The sequence below is a fragment of the Geotrypetes seraphini genome, chromosome 16 (assembly GCF_902459505.1).
Source record: "Geotrypetes seraphini chromosome 16, aGeoSer1.1, whole genome shotgun sequence".
Classification (NCBI taxonomy): domain Eukaryota; kingdom Metazoa; phylum Chordata; class Amphibia; order Gymnophiona; family Dermophiidae; genus Geotrypetes; species Geotrypetes seraphini.
In genome coordinates this window covers 53,556,064-53,577,701 of record NC_047099.1, presented here as the reverse complement: position 1 = coordinate 53,577,701, position 21,638 = coordinate 53,556,064, and the positions used below count along the sequence as shown (strand labels likewise).

Genomic DNA, 21,638 nt, shown 5'->3' with positions numbered 1-21,638 from the left:
GCGGCGGGGGGGGGTGGGGGGAGGAGCAGAGAAGAGGGTGGGGGAGGGACGCCACTGCCCTGGGCACCTCTCACCCTTGCTACACCACTGGTTGGGACTGTCCTAAACTCACCAGGTCAGCCAGTTGAAGACCCTGTATTGCTGGGAAAGGCTAAGGGGGCCAAGTCTACTCTATATCAAGCCTTCTCAATCCAGTCTTGGGACATACCTGGCCAGTCAGGTTTTCAGAATACCCAAAATGAATACGCAGGAGACAGATGTAGAATGGAAGTAGTATATGCAGATTTATCTCCTGTCTATTCATTGTGGATATCCTGAAAGCCTGACTGGATGGGTGTGTCCCGAGGACTGCGTTGAGATCTCTAGACTAGGACTTTATATTCTCAAGTGCTTATTAATGTATCTGTCCCATCTCTGTCTAAGGCAGGGATGGGCAAACATGGTCTTCGAGAGCAATAACACAGTCGGGTTTTCAAGATTGATTTGCGTGTACTGCTTCCACTGTATGCAAATAGATCTCATGCCTAGTCATTGCAGAAAATGTGAAAATATGCCTGGGTTGTGGGCCAGTGGTGAGGGTTTTGAGGAGATTCTGTGAATCCTCAGCTCTACAGCCCTGCTTTTTTTTTTCATTTTTCTGTTTACTTTTTGCTTGATGCAGTTTGATTAGTTGAGTAGGCAGCCTGCTCAACCAGTCAAACTGCATCAAAGTCCCAAATACCTAGCTAGATCCCAAATAGTAAATCAGACTCCACGTTTCCTATCCTAGGAACAAGCAGGGCTCTTGGGCTGGGGATTCTTTGAAGCTCCTGAAGACCCTGACAGTACTGATTTGGATTTGATTGGCTGAACAGCATCTGTCTGTTGCCTGTTGAACCAATAAAATTCAGAGCAGTGCCCTCAGGGCCTTTAGAGGGTGAGGCTGGTCTACAGCATGGTTGCATTATTAGTTGTGAAACAGGTTTTTTTTCCTCTTTGCTCCAGTATTGCGGAATGCATTGCCCCTTTAATAATAGCACATTTGTAACCCACTTAACCAATCACATAGCTCAAGGCGGGGAACAAGCAAAACAAGAATACATAAAGAATACTTTGCCTTACAAAACAAATAAATGCATTCACAAGATCAATAAACAAGCAGAAAATAAAAAAAAGAAATGCACAGATAGTAAAGATAATATTATAAATTACAAAATGACATTTCTTAAACAACTAGGCAGTGACATAGCGAGGGTGAGAGGCGGCCCACCCTTGTCTCCACCCTCCCCGCTCCTTCCCCATTCCCGCCTGCTGTACGCACCCTTCCCTTTTACCTCTAGTTGAAGTTGTTGTTCTTGGCAGTTAACAACGTGCTCTTCGTAACCTCATTAGTTCTTCCTCTGATGTCACTTTCTATGTGCAGCATAGCGATGGGGTTGTTGACCGCTGCGAACAACAACTTCAACTAGAGGATGGGGGAAGGGAAGGGGGAGGAATGGGAAAAGGGAGGGGAGGGGCAGAGAGGAGAAGGAGGGGTGCCGGTGCCCCCACCAACATGGCACCAGGGAGGACCGTCCCCCCATACTTACTATGTCACTGTAACTAGGTCTTCAGAGTGAAACTGGACTACAAAAAATGTAAACATGGACTTAAAACTCATTTTATCCCACTGGTGTTTCCAGAAGATGACTATTAAGAATAATCTTTTTTGTAGGTTATTTTCATATTGTAAACCACTCTGGTTTTATGAAGAATGGTTTTAGCATCATAACCATAAAGACAGGAGGCAGAGAGATGCACATCTGGCCTGCTTGCTTCTGCACTACAATCCCATGACAATTTAAATGATGCAAATACACCTCCAGTTAACATCTCTTTAAGACTTGAGCCAGGGCTTACCCAGCGTTCCCGGTGGGCAGGAACACATGTAGCGCCCGATCAGGTCAACACATGTGCCACCATTCTGGCAGGGCTGGGATTGGCACTCATTGATGTCATTTTCACAGTTCTTGCCCTCGAAGCCTGGCGGACACTGCGAACAAGAAAAGGCAGAACCAGGAGAAGAGACAATGAGACAGGAAATAGTACTTTATAGACCCCCCACAGGAATACACCCTGGGGTCTTCAATCCACTCTTACACCAGTGAGGGCAAATTACACCCTCCAAATGAGTGCAGACTGCCTGATCGTGGATGTAGTATAGGATCGCAGAACCACTTGGAAGGAGATAAGCTTCCTTTTACGATCAAGTTGCAACAGTGGTCTCAAACTCGCAGCCCGGGGGCCACATGTGGCCCGCCAGGCCCTGGGCATATTTATCATAATCACAAAAGTAAAATAAAAGTTTCTTGATCAAATGTCTCTTTAGCTATAAATGACAAAAAGAAAGGTTTATAAACTATAAAGAATTTTACCTCATGCAAAATTGTCATTTCTTAAATAAGACATTAACTATTTTTTTCTGAGGCCCTCCAAGTACCTACAGATCCAAAATGTGGACCTGCAAAGGGTTTGAGTTGGAGACCACTGGGTTACAAAGAAGCTGAAATACAGAGTTTAAGCTCCTGAATTGAGAGATGGTCCTAAATTGACCTTGTTAAAAATTCCTAGAGCTGAGTGCCTCAGTTTAAGCTTCTGGATATGTCTAAAAAAGTGGGTGACAAAAGGAGAAGATTTAGTGCTTGGGAAAAAACATTAGAGGCTCCCGAGCTGGCGTTAGTTTTTGGCGCGTAACGCGGGGTTAGCCCTGGGTGTTTTACATCAATTTTCAGCACTAGGTTCATAAACCTGGGAAATGAATGACAGGCCTAATTTTTTAAAAAAAATTTTTAATATCAAATCTCATGAACTAGGGTAGGGTTACCATATCTAAAGCTGTAAAATCCCAGATGCATGGCTCTGCCTTGTTCCACCCCCCCAGCCCCGCCCCATTCTGCCCCCAGACAGCCTCGTCTCTTCTTTCCCACTGGGTCTGGAGGGCCTTAAGAGCATACATAGATGCATGTGATGTCATCCGCACATGCTCAGAGTCCCTCCAGACAAGGCGGGGATTTCCAAAACCCGGACAAACTGCCAGGTTTTGGAAAGTCTGTCCGGGCACCCAGAAAGTCCCAGACATCTGGTAAACCCTAAACTAGGGTAAACAAGGGTTACCAGACATCCGGATTTAACCAGACATGTCTAGATGTCCGGACAGCTTTCTACACTGTCCAGGATATGCTCCCCTGTCCCCACCTACCTCCTCCAAATCCACTGAAATTTAATCTTCAGGCCAGCTAGCAGCAGCAGCCTTCTCTCTGGAGTGATCCTATTTCTGCATACCTGGCCAGCTAAACAGCGCTATTGGGTGGATTGGGTCCAGAAAGGCAGAGCTGAGCTGTGCAGACCCCACTCCCCTTGCAATATCCTGGCCAGTGGGGAGGGCAGAGGGCTAAAACTGAGCTGGGTGTAATCTGCACTCACCTCACACAAGTAGCCACCCACATAGCCGCGGCAGGTGGCACCGTTTCGGCACATGTTCAGCTCACAATGGTTCACCTCCGTCTCACAGTAGCTGCCTGTGTAGCTACCTTTGCAGATACATTTGTGTGTGTTGCCGACGCTGATGCAGGAGCCCCCAAAGCGGCACAGCTGGTCCACCCTCACCCCTGTCCCCAAGAGAAGAGGGAGGGACAGAGAGAAAGAAAGAGTGAGCTTTGTTAAAACAGAAGTCCCCAAAATAAGGCCCACTGACCCATTTACCAGGCCTGACAAATAGTTAAGCTGTGGAATACATTGCCAGAGGTTGTGGTAAGAGTGGATAGGTAGCTGGTTTTAAGAAAGGTTTGGACAAGTTCCTGGAGGAAAAGTCCATAGTCTGTTATTGAGAAAGACATGGGAGAAGCCACTGCTTGCCCTGGATGGAATGTTGCTACTCTTTGGGTTTTTGCCAGGTATTGGTGACCTGGACTGGCCATTGTAAGGCTATTCTTATGGTTTTATATCTAGAGTTGGCAATGACCAAGTGCCACTGCCAGAGCGCACCACCGAGTTATGTACTTGTGGCCCCGTGGCAGTCTTGTCACTGTCTTCTCTCAGAGCAACAGCTTCCAAATTTCAGCACAACGGCTGCAGGTAAAATGGCAGGCAGACGGAGTACTCAGGGACGCACCCTTTCTGCATCCTTGACACACACTGCTCCTAGAGGTTGGGAAAGGAAGCAACGTGATAGTGGCTGGGGGTGAAGAGCTTTTGTGCACAAAAGAGGTGTGATCACATGCAGTGACCTTTAAGTGGCCAAACAACTAGTAAAGTGAGTGGTAAAAGCTAGAAGGCTACTTGGGTGCACGGGGAGAAGAATGGCCAGTAGGAAAAAGGAGGTGATGATGCACCTTCCAGGATGGAGTCAGTTCAGAGGGCGGCTATTAAAATGGTCAGTAGTCTTTGCCGTAAAGCTTTTGGGGACAGATTTAAAGATCTCAAAATCTGTAAACGAACTGGGGTCCATAAAGCTCTATGCAACAAAAAAAACCAAGTCTGTCTCATAGATGCTGCCCTTGTAGTTTTTATTCTCCAAGATCAAAAACGTGGCCATTGAGAGGCAGAAATTTGGTGCCCAAGCTCAATGCTCCAAATATCCCTAAGAACAGTTTTTTGTTTTTTATTCAAATATCCATATAACAATTTATACCACTGTGCGGCTTGGTGACCCAAGAAATCCGCCTGAAAGCACAGGAATTCCAAACTATACTGAGAATTAAGAACTTTCCATTCAGGGAACCCTTCTTGAATAGCCTGCTTCAACTGCAACCATTTAAAACTTTGTGATTTATTTAAACCAAATTTATGTTGCAATTGTGAAAAACTAAGCAATGATCCATTTATAATCACATCATTTAAAGTCCGTATACCTGCAATAATCCAACGCTTCCAAACGATTTTAAACCCGCCAAATTTGATCTTGGAGTTTACCCAAATGGATTGATTTAACGATTTAGAAATTGGGTCTGGTGATAAATTACTAATATAACGTAAAGTCTTCCAAGTATCCAACAAAATTCTATTATTTCCCTGAATGGAAAGTTCTTAATTCTCAGTATAGTTTGGAATTCCTGTGCTTTCAGGCGGATTTCTTGGGTCACCAAGCCGCACAGTGGAATAAATTGTTATATGGATATTTGAATAAAAAAACAAAAAACTGTTCTTAGGGATATTTGGAGCATTGAGCTTGGGCACCGAATTTCTGCCTCTCAATGGCCACGTTTTTGGTGTTGGAGAATAAAAACTACAAAGGCAGCATCTATGAGACAGACTTGGTTTTTTTTGTTGCATAGAGCTTTTTGGACCCCAGTTCGTTTACAGAAGTTCAAGGATAGTTCAAGGTCCAATAGATGCTGGCATTGTGGTTTAGAGGCTGGGACATTAGATCATTTGATATTTTTCTGTCCCTATATAAATACCTTTTGGAAGTTAATTTGGCCCCAAATTAATTCTTTGTTAGAAAATAATGTTGGCCTTTCATATGATACTGTATTATTTGGTACATCAATGAGATTTAAAAGCCAAATTTCAACGAATAATAATAAACTTTTATTAATATTAACAGGGGTTGCCATTCAGCAGATTACAGGAAATTGGAAAGATTATACTAAACTAAATTATATTTTTTGGTGGAATTCAGTATGCCATATTTATAAAATGGAAAGGGAGCTTGCTATGCAACATGGTAATTATAATAAGTTTAAAAAGATTTGGGGGCCATTGATTATTTATTCTAATGATCAGACATCTTAAAACACCAGAATATTGGATAAGATAAGGGGGGTGGGATTATGAATGATAATAATTGATAATTGTTAATTATTAGTATATGGGAGGGAGGGGTGGGATTCTTTTATATTTATGTATTTGGAAGATTACAAATAAGATTGTCAAGTGATTAATTAATATATTTCTGATGGATTATTGTACACTTGTTGTAATTTTTGAAAACGAATAAAGATTTATTAAAAAAAAAAAAGAAAAAGATCTCAAAATCTGTACTTTGGAAGAAAGGTGGGAGAGGGGAGACATAAGAAGGGGCATTTAAATATCTCGGTGGCATAAATGCACAGGAGACAAGTTCTTACTTCTCTGAGCAGCTGCAGTCTCACAGGACACGCTAGGGATGTCGCAGTAGGACCCGGTCCAGCCCCCAGGGCACTCACATTTGAAAGTGGCACCTGTCTGATGGCAGCGACCCCCGTTCTGGCAAGGGGACTGGCTGCACCAATCCAACAGGTTCTGCAATGGGAGAGGGGGAGCAAAGCACATGGTTAACGCCAAGGCTACCACACCCACCCCGGCTGCTGTCCTCCTCCCCCCTCAACTCTGCAGACAATGCAGCAACACACCGACAACCCTCAAGCATACCCTTGTGGCCCCCTCCCCCCCAAATCACCTAACACAGATCACATTATATCTTTTATCCCAGGACAAGCAGGCAGCATATTCTTGACTGATGGGTGACGGCACCGACGGAGCCCCGGTACGGACAATTTTAGAGTGATTGCACTCTAAGAACTTGGAAAGTTCTAGTAGGCCGCACCGCGCACGCGCGAGTGCCTTCCCGCCCGACAGAGGCGCGCGGTCCCCAGTTTCTTAGTTTCCGCGGAGCTAAGAAGTCGCATTTTTCAACGGCTGTTGAAAACTTTTCTTATTCGCCTTCCCGCTCGCGAAACCTTTTTGGGAAAATTTTTTCCTTTATTTCTTTTCTTTTTTCTAAAAAAAAAAAAAAAAAAAAAAAACCGAGTATTTTTCGTTATTTTTCTTCATTTCGGTTTTGCACCGGCGGGGCCTGCTGCCACCATCGAGGCCTCGGCCTTCGATTTGGCAGAAGCCGTTTTTACTTTCATGCCCCCCCCAGCCAGGTTTTAAAAAGTGCCAGCGGTGTGCACGGCCTATATCCCTCACGGACCCGCACAACTGGTGCTTACAGTGCCTAGGTCCTGAGCATCAGGCTTCCACCTGCACCCACTGTGCCACGTTAAAAAAAAGTACCTTAAAAAATCGCCAGATACAGCAGCGCTTGCTTTTCGGTGCCGATATGTCCGATCATGCGGCATCGACACCGGTATCGGCCCCATCTCAGTCGGCACCCACTTCGTCGACACCACGCGATACTGCGCCGGCGTCGCAACACCCAGGTAAGCCGGCTAAGAAGCCTTCCCCGCTGGAGCGCCCTCTGGTCTCGATTGCAGCGAGCCCAGTCCTGCCGACCCTGAGGCGCCAGCGGAAGCGCTCCGCCCCTATCGAGGTGAGTCCCTCGACTTCGGGCTCCTCATCTCCGGGGCGTCGAGCGGCACCGCAGGTACCGCAAAAGAAAAAGGCGGTACCGGTGCCTTCTTTGGATGAGTGCATTGCAGCCGTCCTACAGGTGCACCTCAAGGAGCAGTTACAGCAACTCCTTCCTGCTCTATTGGCACCGAGCCTTCCAGTCCCGGTCCGGTCTGAGCCACCGGTACCGGCAGTGGAGCAACCTCTATTGTCTGCATCCACTGCTTCGGTACCGGTGCACTCTGCCTCATCGATATCGATGCCACTCCTCGCACCGGAACCGAGGGCCCAGCATCAATCGGTGCAGACTTCGGCACCGTTACAGTTGGTAACATCACCCGGTACCGTATCTATGCGGTCTGGTAAGTCGGCTCGCAAATCCCGACACCTAGAACCATCTACTCCGGAGTCTCGAGACCGTAGCTCCCATATTAGGGACCCTGATCTGTGGGGTGACTCCGAAGAGCCTTTTCTTTCTGAGGGTGAGTGTTCCTCGGATGAGGATGATCCTGCTGCTCCAGATCCATCCTCAAAACAGGATTCTACATCTTTTACTTCCTTCCTGAAAGAGATGTGTGAATCTCTTTCCATTCCTTTGGAGGCTGAGTCTAAAAAATCCAAGGCCTTCCTTGATGCCCTTGACTTCGATCAGCCTCCAAAGGAATTTTTGAAACTCCCTCTTCATGACATCCTGAGGGAAACTTTCTATAAGAACCTAGAGACTCCTTTGACCATCCCAGGAGCTCCCCGTAAATTAGATTCATTATATAAAGTAATCCCTATTCCTGGATTCGATAAGCCACAGCTTCCACATGAATCTCTGCTTGTGGAATCTACACTTAAGAAGTCCACGGGAGCCAGTGTATATGCTTCTGTCCCTCCTGGCAGAGAGGGCAAAGCCATGGACAAATTCGGTAAGAGGTTATACCAGAATGCAATGTTAGCTAATAGATCTGGTAATTATGCTTTTCACTTTTCTTTTTATCTCAAGCATCTCCTTACCACCATGGCTTCCTTTGAAAGGTACCTTCCTCAGCGGAAACGACAGGCTTTCCACCACTGCTCGTCTTCTCTTTTCCAACTCCGTAAATTTATGGTAAGATCAATTTATGACACGTTTGAGCTTACCACTAGAGCCACGGCCATGTCTGTGGCCATGCGCCGCCTTGCCTGGCTTAGAGTATCCGAGCTTGATGTCAACCATCAAGATCAGTTGGCTAATGCCCCATGCCTGGGGGATGAGCTCTTTGGGGAATCCATGGACTCAACCACCCAAAAGCTCTCCGCCCATGAGACTCGCTGGGACACTCTGCTCAAAACGAAAAAGAAAGCTCCACCGGCACGACCTTTCAGACAGCAGTCGGCCTATCAACGCCGTTATGTGGCTCGTCCATTGCTATCAGCTCCCCAGCAACCTAGGCGTCAACGTCAGCAACAACAACAGACTCCTAGGCCACAGCAACAGCAACCTGTGTAGCCACCTCCACAGCAAAAATCTACGCAGCCCTTTTGACTTGATTCTCCAGGACATAGCCAGCGTCCAAACATCTACCCACCTACCTCAACCTATAGGTGGCCGTCTCACTTTTTTCCTCATCCGGTGGGAAGTTATCACTTCGGACCAATGGGTCCTCAACATCATCCGCCACGGCTACTCTCTCAACTTTCAGACCCTGCCTGCCCAAAGTCTACCAAGAGAGTCTGCTTCGAACACTCCTCAGTCTTCCCTCCTTCTCCAGGAGGTTCAATCCCTCCTCCTTTTGAACGCCATAGAGGAAGTTCCTCTAGATCAAAAGGGACATGGATTCTACTCCCGTTACTTTTTAGTCCCCAAAAAAACAGGAGATCTCAGACCAATTCTAGATCTTCGCGATCTCAACAAATGCTTAGTCAAAGAAAAATTCAAGATGCTTTCTTTAGCCACTCTCTACCCTCTTCTCAATCAAGACGACTGGCTATGCTCCCTCGATCTCAAAGAGGCATACACTCACATACCGGTCAATCTGACCTCCAGACAGTACCTCCGTTTCATGATCAATCACTGTCATTACCAATACAAAGTGCTGCCCTTCGGCCTTGCCTCCTCTCCACCAAATGTCTGATTGTGGTGGCGGCCTTTTTACGCTCTCACCACCTTCAGGTCTTTCCTTACCTGGACGATTAGTTGATAAAGGCCAATTCATCTCAGACAGTACTCCTGGCCACCAACCAAACCATCCTGTTTCTCCAACTTCTGGGGTTCGAGATCAATCTACCCAAATCTCATCTCATCCCCACTCAGAAACTTCAATTCATTGGAGCGGTGTTAGACACAGTCCTCATGAGAGCGTTCCTGCCGTCCAACCGTCTTCAAACTCTTCAGTCTCTATGTCAGCAGGTGCTTCCACAACGTTCCATCTCTGCCAAGCAAATGATGATACTCTTGGGTCACATGGCCTCCACAGTTCATGTCACACCCTTCGCACGTCTTCACCTGCGCACTCCTCAATGGACCCTAGCTACCCAGTGGTCCCAAGCGACGGATCCCTGCTCACGACACATATCTGTGACATCGTCTCTTCGTCAGTCTCTACAATGGTGGTTGATATCCTCAAATCTCTCCAGAGGTCTTCTGTTCCATCTACCTCCTCATCAACTTGTCATCACCACCGATGCCTCCCCTTATGCCTGGGGAGCTTATTTGAACGAATTCCAAACTCAAGGACTTTGGACAGCCCAGGAAATGAAGCATCACATCAATTTCCTGGAACTCAGAGCGATGTTTTATGCCCTCAAGGCCTTCCAACATCTTCTCTTTCCTCAAGTCATCCTGCTGTGCACAGACAATCAAGTTGCGATGTACTACATCAACAAGCAGGGGGGGACAGGCTCTCGCCTCTTGTGCCAGGAAGCCCAGAAGATTTGGGCTTGGGCCACAGATCACCAACTTTTTCTGAAAGCTATCTACATTCAGGGAGAACAGAATTCTTAGCAGACAAGCTCAGCAGAATTCTTCAGCCTCACGAGTGGACACTCGATCCTTTAACTCTACAGTCCATCTTCGCTCAGTGGGGCACTCCTCAGATAGACCTCTTTGCAGCTCCTCACAATCACCATCTGCCCCTATTCTGCTCCAGACTCTACTCTCCTCACCGTCTGGCAGCAGATGCATTTCTCCTCGATTGGTCCAATCTGTTCCTGTACGCTTTCCCTCCTCTGCCTCTCATGTTGCGAACCTTGTTCAAGCTCAAGAGGGAAAGAGCCACCATGATTCTGATTGCTCCACGGTGGCCCAGACAACATTGGTTCTCCCTTCTACTTCAACTCAGTGCCAGGGAGCCTTTTCTTCTTCCGCTGTTTCCTTCTCTGCTTACGCAACATCAGGAGACACTTCTGCATCCCAACCTTCCGTCTCTGCACCTGACAGCTTGGTTTCTCTCGGGCTGACTTCTCATGATACTTCTTTGTCTCAGCCCGTTCGTTCCATTCTGGATGCCTCCAGGAAACCGGCCACTCTGCAATGTTACCATCAGAAGTGGACACGATTTTCTTCCTGGTGTCTTCTTCATCAACATGATCCCACTTCCCTTGCTGTGGAGACTTTGTTGGATTATCTACTTTCTTTGTCTGACTCTGGCCTTAAGTCTACTTCCATCAGAGTCCACCTTAGTGCTATTGCTGCTTTTCATGAGCCAGTTCATGGAAAACTTCTCTCGGCTCATCCCTTGGTGTCCAGATTCATGCGGGGTCTTTTCAATGTGAAACCACCTTTTAAAGCCCCTCCTGTAATCTGGGATCTCAATGTGGTTCTTTCCGCCTTAATGAAGCCTCCATTTGAACCTTTGGCTACCACTCCTTTCAAGTTTCTCACTTGGAAAGTACTTTTCCTTATTGCTCTTACCTCTGCCAGGAGGGTCAGTGAGCTACATGCACTAGTTGCAGATCCACCTTTTACGGTCTTTCATCATGACAAGGTGGTTCTGCGTACACATCCAAAGTTTCTCCCTAAGGTTGTCTCTGAATTCCATCTCAACCAATCCATTGTTCTGCCTGCCTTCTTTCCGAAACCTCACTCTCATTCTGGAAACATAGAAACATTGAAATAGACGGCAGATAAGGGCCCACGGCCCATCTAGTCTGCCCACCTTAATGTCCCTCCCCTACCTTTGCCCTGTGAAGAGATCCCATGTGCCGATCCCATTTGGCCTTAAAATCAGGCACGCTGCTGGCCTCAATCACCTGTAGTGGAAGACTATTCCAGCGATCAACCACTCTTTCAGTGAAAAAGAATTTCCTGGTGTCACCTCGTAGTTTCCCGCCCCTGATTTTCAACGGATGCCCTCTTGTTGTCGTGGGACCCTTGAAAAAGAAGATATCTTCCTCCACCTCGATGCGGCCCGTAAGATACTTGAACGTCTCGATCATGTCCCCCCTCTCTCTGCGCTCCTCGAGCGAGTATAGCTGTAATTTGTCAAGCCGTTTTTCGTATGGTAGATCCTTGAGTCCCGAGACCATCCGGGTGGCCATTCTTTGCACCGACTCCAGTCTCAGCACATCCTTGCGATAATGCGGCCTCCAGAATTGCACACAGTATTCCAGGTGGGGCCTCACCATGGATCTATACAATGGCATAATGACTTCCGCCTTACGACTGACGAAACCCCTTCGTATGCAGCCCATGATTTGTCTTGCCTTGGACGAAGCCTGCTCCACTTGATTGGCAGACTTCATGTCCTCACTGACGATTACCCCCAAGTCTCGTTCTGCTACCGTTTTTGCTAGGATCTTGCCATTAAGGGTATAAGACTTGCATGGATTCTGGCTGCCCAGGTGCATAACTTTGCATTTTTTGGCATTGAAGTTGAGTTGCCATGTCCTAGACCATCGCTCCAGTAGGAGTAGGTCGAGCTTCATGTTGTCGGGCACTGAATCTTCGTCTGTTGTGCATTTGCCCACTACATTACTCAGTTTGGCGTCATCGGCGAATAATGTTATTTTACCTCGAAGCCCTTCTGCCAAGTCTCTTATAAAGATGTTGAATAGGATTGGGCCCAAGACTGAGCCCTGTGGTACTCCACTAATCACCTCCGTCATTTCGGAGGGGGTGCCGTTCACCACCACCCTTTGGAGCCTACCTCCAAGCCAGCTCCCAACCCATTTCGTCAATGTGTCACCTAATCCTATAGAACTCATCTTGCTCAGTAACCTGCGGTATGGTACGCTATCGAATGCTTTGCTAAAGTCCAGGTACACGATGTCCAGGGATTCCCCAATATCCAGCTTCCCCGTTACCCAGTCAAAGAAGCTGATCAGGTTGGATTGGCAGGATCTCCCCTTAGTAAATCCATGTTGTCGGGGATCCCGTAGATTCTCTTCATCCAGGATATTATCTAATTGGTGTTTGATTAGAGTTTCCATTAGTTTGCTCACTATCGATGTTAGACTCACTGGTCTGTAGTTTGCTGTCTCCATCTTTGAGCCTTTCTTGTGGAGTGGAATGACGTTAGCCGTCCTCCAGTCCAACGGGACGCTGCCTGTACTAAGGGAGAGGTTGAAGAGCGCGGACAGTGGCTCCGCCAAGACATCACTCAGCTCCCTAAGCACCCTGGGGTGCAGGTTGTCCGGCCCCATTGCTTTGTTAACCTTGAGCTTTGACAGCTCACCGTAGACACTGCTGGGCGTAAACTCAAAGTTACTAAACGGGTCAACTGAGCCAACCCTTGTCTGTAGCTGAGGGCCGAGCCCTGGCGCTTCTCGGGTGAAGACTGAGCAGAAGTATTCATTTAATAGTTGGGCTTTTTCCGAATCCTTTTCCACATAGTCTCCGTCTGGTTTCCTAAGACGTACAATCCCGCCTGAGTTTTTTCTTCTATCACTGATATACCTGAAGAAGGATTTATCTCCCTTCTGGATGTTCTTTGCTAGAGACTCCTCCATGAGGAATTTAGCCTCCCTGACTGCTGTTTTGACGGCTTTTGATTTGGCCAGGTAGTCTGCTCTAGAGTCCTGCTTCCCTGATTGTTTGTAAGAGATGAATGCTTTTTTCTTCTCCTTGATCAGGTCTGAGATCTCCGCAGTAAACCACTGTGGCTTATTGTTCCTTCGCCGTTTACTTACTGATTTTACATAGCGGTTTGTTGCTTCTTGTATGGTTGCTTTCAAAGTCAACCACATGTCTTCCACGTTATCGGTTTCTTCTTGGCTTTGTAGCGCCTGGTGAACGAAGTCTCCCATTTCTTTGAAATGGAGAACAGGCTCTACATACTTTGGACTGTAAGAGGGCTCTAGCTTACTATTTAGAGCGTACTAAGCCCCACAGATCAGCTCCCCAACTCTTTCTGTCCTTTGATCCGAATAAATTGGGACGTCCTGTTTCTAAACGTACGTTGTCTAATTGGCTGGCAGCGTGCATTTCATTCTGTTATGCTCAGACCGGACTGACACTGGAAGGTTCTGTCACGGCCCATAGAGTTCGAGCTATGGCAGCATCTGTAGCTTTCCTCCGTTCCACTCCTATTGAGGAAATCTGCAAGGCTGCCACTTGGTCCTCAGTTCATACTTTTACATCTCACTATTGTCTGGATGCTTTCTCCAGACGGGATGGACACTTCGGCCAATCTGTTTTGCAAAATTTGTTTTCCTAATGGCCAACCTTCCCTCCATCCCTCTTTTTGTTAGCTTGGAGGTCACCCATCAGTCAAGAATATGCTGCCTGCTTGTCCTGGGATAAAGCACAGTTACTTACCGTAACAGGTGTTATCCAGGGACAGCAGGCAGATATTCTTGCGTCCCACCCACCTCCCCGGGTTGGCTTCTTAGCTGGCTTATCCTAACTGGGGACCGTGCGCCTCTGTCGGGCGGGAAGGCACTCGCGCGTGTGCGGTGCGGCCTACTAGAACTTTCCAAGTTCTTAGAGTGCAATCACTCTAAAATTGTCCGTACCGGGGCTCCGTCGGTGCCGTCACCCATCAGTCAAGAATATCTGCCTGCTGTCCCTGGATAACACCTGTTACGGTAAGTAACTGTGCTTTCTGGCAACCCTCTCGATACTGTTCTTCTGACCCCCCCCCACCCCCAGCTTACACCCCTCTTCCCACACCTGGCATTGGGTGCCTGTGTAGCCCTGCGGGCAGGTGCAGCGGTATGTCTCCACGCCATCTATGCAGATACCACCATTCAGACAGGGTCGGGATTCGCACTCATTAATCTCGTGCTGGCAGTTGAAGCCGGTGAAACCAGGCTGGCAGCGGCAGACGTAGGTGTCTAGGCTGTCAATGCAGGTGCCACCGTTGAAGCAGGAGCTGATATAAGTGCGAGACACACGAGAGAAGAGGGTTAGAGGCACATGTGAGAAGGGAGAGTGAGAAAACACCAACTGTGGCACTAGTTCAGGTTAATATGACCGACACAGTGCAAATCACCTCCCTCTACCTTCTCATCCTTACCTATGGAAGGCAGATATTCAAAGAGCGGGTTTTAGATGGGCAAATCTGCATATTTTAATGAGCTAAAGCAGTGCATTGCAAACTGTGTGCTGTGTGAGATTTCAGGTGTGTCGCAAAACGCCGGGGAGGAGGAGAGGCACCTACAGAACATGCCTCTCACGGTCAGCCATCACCAGTGCCTCTCCTCCTCTCCGCGCCTCTTCTTTTACAGCAACCCCTCACTGGCGGCTCAGGGTCCCGTCTGGAGGGTGTCCGTGCATGCGCGTACATCAAAGTGATGATGTCACATGTCCGCACACTTCCGGGTGCCCTCAAGCCATAGCCACCAGTTTAGTGTGTTGCAGCTTGTAAAGTTTGCGAGATACTGAGCTAAAGGCTTAAATTTTCTCTTGAATATATGTTAATTTTATTTTATACTATTCATGAGTTTTTATATTTTGTTGTTGTGTATTTTATGCATGTTTATATTATATAGTTATATTTCGTATGTTTGCATTTTTATTTCATGAGAACTTATCCTTATGTCCATTACACTCTGAGTGAAATTGGCAGACTTAGCCAGATATGCAAGTGACCCCCCCCCCCAAACCAACTGGCTGAAATCTGCGTAAAAATAATTAGGTTTCAAGTTTTTATTAAGTTTTGATTGCTTATTTTATTTTAGTAAGTAAAATACAATTGATAAAAAAGCATAAAAGAGACATAAAAATTATAATATGAGAGTAATCCATAAGATGAACCAAACAGACATACAGACTAACTGGTAGAAGGGGTAGAGCTACAATCTGCTTTTTAGAGGTAAAAGAGGTAACATATATGGTGAGCACGATAAGGATAGGGTGGGAAAAAAACAAAAAAGCGTGAAATGTTATCTTTTTAAAAGAAATTATAAACTGTATGCATCTTTAAATAAAAAACTTTTCCAGTTATTTTTGAAGCGTGTCAAATTTTCTTCCTCTCTAAGTATTTTGGCATAGCATTCCAGAGCCGCGGCGCAGTCACGGAGAAGACGTTTTGTCGTCATGTCCCTATTATTTTTAGAAAAGGGACTGTTAACAACTTTTGATCCATAGACCAAAGTGAACGCGAGATAGCGTACGGAATGAGTAATAAATTGTGGTTCTTTTGAGGACAGAGCTTTGAATGATAAAAATAAAATTTTGACTGGGAGCCAGTGAGATTTTTCTAATGTACCCAGTTTCCTTTACATGCTCAAAGGACTTTGGAGATTAACTAAAGTCCTCAACAAGGGAAAAATCCCCACCACCCATCTGTGCACAGTCTGAGGGTGGTGCTCGATACATAATGCCCAGGAATGTGTGTTGTGGGGAGAGGGCTCACGTGTACCAGACCCATCACCCGCCACAGTACTTGAGCGAGAGGTGACTGACATGCACCAGCTTCATCAACCATCCCCTCGTACACTGGCGCAACGGCTGCCTTACCTCTCTGTGCAGTCCTGAATGTTCTTCTCACAGTGGATGCCTGTGTAACCAGCCTGGCAGGTGCAGGTATAGCTATTCACGTAGTCCGTGCAAGTGGCGCCGTTGCGGCAGGGGCTGCTCAGGCACTCGTTGATCTCTTTGGTGCAGCGGGTGCCCGTGAAACCCGGCATGCAGGTGCACTGGAAGGCATCGATGAGGTCCTTGCACGTGCCTCCATTTCGACAGGGATCTGCAGCGCAGAGGCGTGAAGAAAAGAAAAACAGTCACAAGCTGGTCTTTGAACTGGCTAGCCCCCAACTATGTGCTGTGGTCCTCGAAAAGCCCACTGTTGACAGTATAGGGCATTTCCCCTTCCTTGACACCCACCACCCAGGAAAATCCTAGCCCTGGCAGCATGGGCACCGCACTCACTGGGAATGCAGTCATTGAGGTCTGTCTCGCAGTTGATACCGGTGAAGCCAGGGCGGCAGGAGCAGGTATAGGTGCCAGGACGGTTCGTGCACGTGCCGCCATTCTTACAGGGGTTCAGATCACACTCGTTAATGTCTGTGCTGCATTTCTGACCTGCGGTGAGTGAGAGATATGGATGTGAGTACAAAAGGGGTGCAGTTGGCACACTGGAATGAGGGCGCAGACATGGCAGTAGAGGGAGAGGAGTGTGGAGCACAGAGGGGGGAGAGAACAAGGGAATGGAGGGAGGAGGATGTAGGTGGGGCAATCAGGGACAGGGAAGGTGGGGGGAGGGGAGCAATACGGCAGGGGGACAAGGGGATGGAGCACAAAGAGTTGAGGGGGAGAATGGGGAGTCCTGCGAGGGCCTGGGAGGCTCTTGGAGCTTTTAACAGAAAGAAAAGAACTCTTCCATCCCCTCACCCCATAGCATGCAGACTGCACTAAGGCCAGATGCAATAAGAAATGAGATAAAGAATGGGAAAAAAAAAAATCCCCAGGTCCTGATCAGATTCTCTTCGGTGGAAAAAACTGAGGGCTGCAGCAAGGCTTCCCCATGGATTAAATTCAGAGAAACCTATTTGGGAAAGGACCAGAATTCTCTCTCTGTCTCCCTGTAACTCTAGTCCACCAAGGCAGATGGGACAGATACAGTCATCAGCCACCAGAGGGTGCTAAATTCAGAGAAGGCACAGCAAAGTGGTGCTGACGTCCTGTGGTGGTGGCTTCTTCCCCATCCCACTCCCTAAAGAAAAGCTAGTAGCCAAAACAGAACAAATGACTCCAGTACTTGTGCGCGTGTGTATACAACACCAAATCCAAATCCTTCCATCCCTCATAAGAGAACCATTACACCTGCCGGACATCTCCTAATTCTGTCTCTTCCACCATAACATGCATGGCCTCTCTCCTAACTCAGCCTTCTCTGCCTCCCAACAGGGGAACCAACGCACCCCATGGCTTCTCATCTTCCTCCAATACTATCTGTTACATTGTCACAAAAAAGCAAGGTCAGACATCCTCACCTTGCCAGCCAGGGGCGCAGTTGCAGATGAAGCTCTCATAATCTGGTGTGTGATCACAGGCTCCACTGTTCTCACAGGGGTTCGGGGAGCAGGGGGTTAACACATTCTCACAGTTGCGACCTGTCAGAGAGAAGGAGGGTGACAAAAGAAAAGGGGGGGAAAGATTGGTGGAAGCTTATGCTCAGATTATATTCAGACCTCACCTCCACTAGAGACCCCCCCAGACATGACACCCCTACATTCATGCTTCACCTTCATTAGACTCCTCCCCACCAGCCATGATACCTCTACACTCATGCCTATCTCCACTAGAAACCCCCCAACCCATCAGCCACAAGACCCCTTCATTATGCCTCATCTCCACTAGAGACCCCCCTCCACCCCAGCAGATACAACACCCTCTGTACCTGTGTAGGGAAGGTTGCATAAGCAGCTGTATCTTGCTATACCATCCACACAGGTGCCCCGATTCAGGCATGGGCTGGACAGACAATCGTTCACGTTGATCTGGCAGTAGGTCCCTACAGAAAGGAAGCAGAAATAATGGATGAAACCTTGCAGAGAGCCAGCTACACCTTTTAATGCAATACAAGACATTTGTCAGACCACGATACTGAAAACCTCAGAATGCTGTGCCAGAGAGGACAGGAAACCAATGAGAAAAACCCTGAAATTAGCGCTTACTCTCTCTTCAAAGCCATCTCGTTCAACACTAAGATACAGTGCCAGGAGAGGCTGGGGGTGCCAGATGGGATAGGGACTCCTGGTGCAATTCTGCACAACTGTGCAACGCAGAATTTTGGCGGAATTGCACAGTTGTGAAGAATCCCCCTTTTCCCACGCATAATCTCCTTTTGCGATGGTGTCAGCTTCATCAGATCGCAGTATCAGAATCAATTCCCACATGCTGCCTGCTGCTAACTCCAAAGCCTCTCCGTGGCAGAGGTGAGACTTCCATAGTAGTGGCAGGCAGCATGTGCGAATCACTGCCAAAACCGCAACCTGCTGAAGCAAGACTTAGAAAGAGAAACAGAGTAAATGGGAGGGGTGGAAGGAAAGATGCTGGCACGGGGAGGTGAGGGGTGAGAGGAAGGAAAGAGGCTGGCATGGGGGAGGGAAGGGAGACATGCATGGTGAGGGGAGAGAGTTAATGTTGCACATGATAATGCTGGAAGTGGTGTTAGGCAGCCTAAAGTGCCTTCGTAAGTACGATTCACATCATAAATAGGCACCAGAAATGTTGGCCAGGAAAATCCTGGCCTACATTTCCGGCACTTACCTTTGTCGGAGACGCGATTCTGTACACGGTGCTGTCTCGTGATTGACACGATTGGCGGCCGCCAAACATGGCGGAGGTTACAGAATTCGGGCCTTAGTGCTTTGATGGTCCGAGGGGATATTCAGTGGCGCTTTCCAGTTTAGTACTGTGAAATATCCGAGCATGGCCAGCTCAACAAGGATTAATTGGGCAGAAGCCTCTCCTGCCTAATTAAACCCTTTAGACCCCCTAGCTTTTAAGCTTCTAAATTAAGATGAATTTTCAGCTGAAAACAGGGCACAAAATTTAGATGCATACATTTAGAAGTTTAGCTCTTTTAGAATACTGTATAAGGACTCTTTATTCCTGCTACAAGCGAGTGAGGTTCTTCCCTAACTCCACCCCTCCCCAGTGGATTCATTTTCTTCCAAAGCACGTATGGCCGTCTGCACAGTCTGTTAAATTAAATCCTAATTCTGCAGTTTAGGGTTGCTCTGGTTCAACTACAGTGGTCGTGAAGAGTGTGAAAGACAAACATGAGGGATCTTCACCTTTATTTTGTTAAACACTATTTATTAAATATCTCAAAAGCAAATTGCATCACTACCTGCAAAGTGAGCCAGCTTGCCTGACTGACCAATCACATGACATTCTACGACATGCCCTCTTACCACTTTTCCCGCCCCAACCATTTCCCTCTTCCATTACCAACCCTAGCCCACACACCAAAGGGTCACAGACCCTATCGGACCACTTCTTACCATGGAAGCCGTCTTTGCATCTGCAACGGTAGCCATTGACCAAGTTGGAACAGGTGGCCCCATTCTGGCAGGGGTTGGATTCGCACTCGTTCTTGTCCACAGCGCAGTTGGGGCCAGTCCAGCCTGGCTCACAGTCACACTTATACCTGTATGGTGAGAGTAAGGGGATGGATAGCAGTGAGATTTTTTTTATTCTATATGGAGCTCCAGGAGAGGGCAATGCTGGAGACAGAGCATGCAGGCCAAGGAGGAGTGGATGAGTTACGCAGAGAACAAATAGAACTTGTAGTCCTGGATTCTACAATCGCTGGAGTTGCCCAGTCTAGTTCAGGATGAAACAAGAGTCCAGCAGGCCCGCATCAACTATGTGAAGATCTCACTCTGCTCATCTAATTATGTTGTAGTGGTGGAAGGGGGGGTGAAATGGGATTCCTGCAGCTGGGAAAGGAGATGGGTTGAGGAAGGAAGAAGGGGAGGATCCTCAATATGTGGGGAGGGGAAGCATGAAAATGTGGGGGTCGAGGATTGGCAACGAGATGGGGAGGGATACCTAATGAGTCTGTATAGCTTGGATGCCTTGATGAGTCGCGGTGAAGGGAGAGTTGGGCAGATAGCAAGGGAACGGTGGGGAGCGGGTGAACTTGAGGTATACACGAAGGGGAAGAGATGTTCATAGACGAGATGGAGAGGAGAATCATACGTGAGGTGGGATGGGGGGGAGGGGCATCCATGACATGGCTGGGGAAAAGCAGGGGATATATACAAAGTTTTCTGTTGGTTACTGTGATGAGGGTGATGTGGATCCCCTCTATTTCCTTTGATGGAGCCGACTACGGTGAAACCGGGATCCCACCTGGGTTTTTGTATGGTGACACAGAGGACTTTGTATGCTATAAAGAGCACCCAGGATACATTGCAGAGACTCTTAAGCATAAGAGGAAATGAGAGAAAAGACAATTCAAACCGATAAGTGCACTTTATCCTCTTTACGTCTTTTTGAGATGATTTGGAATTGAGATCTCAAAGAGTGACATCGTGGATTGAAAATGGGTGCTTCCCTTTATTAGTAAAATAAGCTACTTTGGCAGCCATTTTCTGAGCAGTATATATAATCACGAAGTTTTCATTATTTAAAAAAATATATATATATATATTTTATTTACAATTAAGAATGTTAATAAATAAGTATTACGAAATTTTAAAAAAATCAATCCAGGCATGAGAGATTTGTGATACACAGAGTTGCCAGGAATGGCCAGAGGCACAGATGAGATAACCAGAAAGCAGTGCTGGGTGTATGAGGTGGCTAAAAGCAATGGGGGGAGGGTGCAGAAGGTGGGTGGGGGTGAAAGGTGTCCTACATTGCTACTATTACCCGTTAATGTCATCCCTGCAGGTCCCGTGCACGCAAGGGTTGCTGCTACACTCATCCACCTCAGAATAGCAGTGGGGGTCATGGAACCCTTCAGGGCACAAGCAGGTAAAGCCGTTCTCCTTATCCACACAGGTACCGCCATTCTTGCAAGGGTTTGAGGCGCATTCGTTGATCTCCACATTGCACAGTGGCCCTGGGGTGGACGCAGACACAGGTCAGGCAATGGAAGAGTTGAGAAGGCTAAGAGACCATCCATCACCTGCCAAAATCTCCAACAGTGTGCGACCATCCCACCCCCCTCCCACTGGCCAACGCTGAATCTAAGCTCTTAACAGCAGATGTATACAGACAAGCACCACACCGTAACTTACTCCCCAAGAAAAGAACTGAGCAGGGCAATAGCATCTGACGTTCATCGTATGCAAGTCAAGAAATCCAAACAAAAAAAGAGGAGTGGGGGAAGGGACAGATACGTTTATTGAAAATCAATTTTTTTTTCAAATTCTTTATTCATTTTTCCATCTTACATCAAGTACACAATATTACATCATTAAAAACTTGTACATATTACTTGAATTTCTTTCTTTATCATCTTAAATACATAAATTGTATACATATATAAATAAAA

At 47.2% G+C, this 21,638-nt stretch overlaps 1 protein-coding gene across 1 annotated transcript in view; it reads right to left on the bottom strand.

Moving 5' to 3' along the window:
* Positions 1-21,638, bottom strand: part of NOTCH3 (notch receptor 3) — a 195,491-nt gene that overhangs the window by 44,352 nt on the left and 129,501 nt on the right. Inside the window, exons 13-22 of the mRNA XM_033923748.1 lie at positions 21,011-21,203; positions 19,636-19,781; positions 18,024-18,137; positions 17,617-17,736; positions 16,553-16,705; positions 16,142-16,370; positions 14,351-14,552; positions 6,087-6,240; positions 3,442-3,626; positions 1,879-2,011 (exon numbers count right to left, since the gene is read on the bottom strand). Coding sequence (XP_033779639.1) covers positions 1,879-2,011; positions 3,442-3,626; positions 6,087-6,240; positions 14,351-14,552; positions 16,142-16,370; positions 16,553-16,705; positions 17,617-17,736; positions 18,024-18,137; positions 19,636-19,781; positions 21,011-21,203 — 1,629 coding nt within the window. The remainder of the gene's footprint in view (positions 1-1,878; positions 2,012-3,441; positions 3,627-6,086; positions 6,241-14,350; positions 14,553-16,141; positions 16,371-16,552; positions 16,706-17,616; positions 17,737-18,023; positions 18,138-19,635; positions 19,782-21,010; positions 21,204-21,638) is intronic.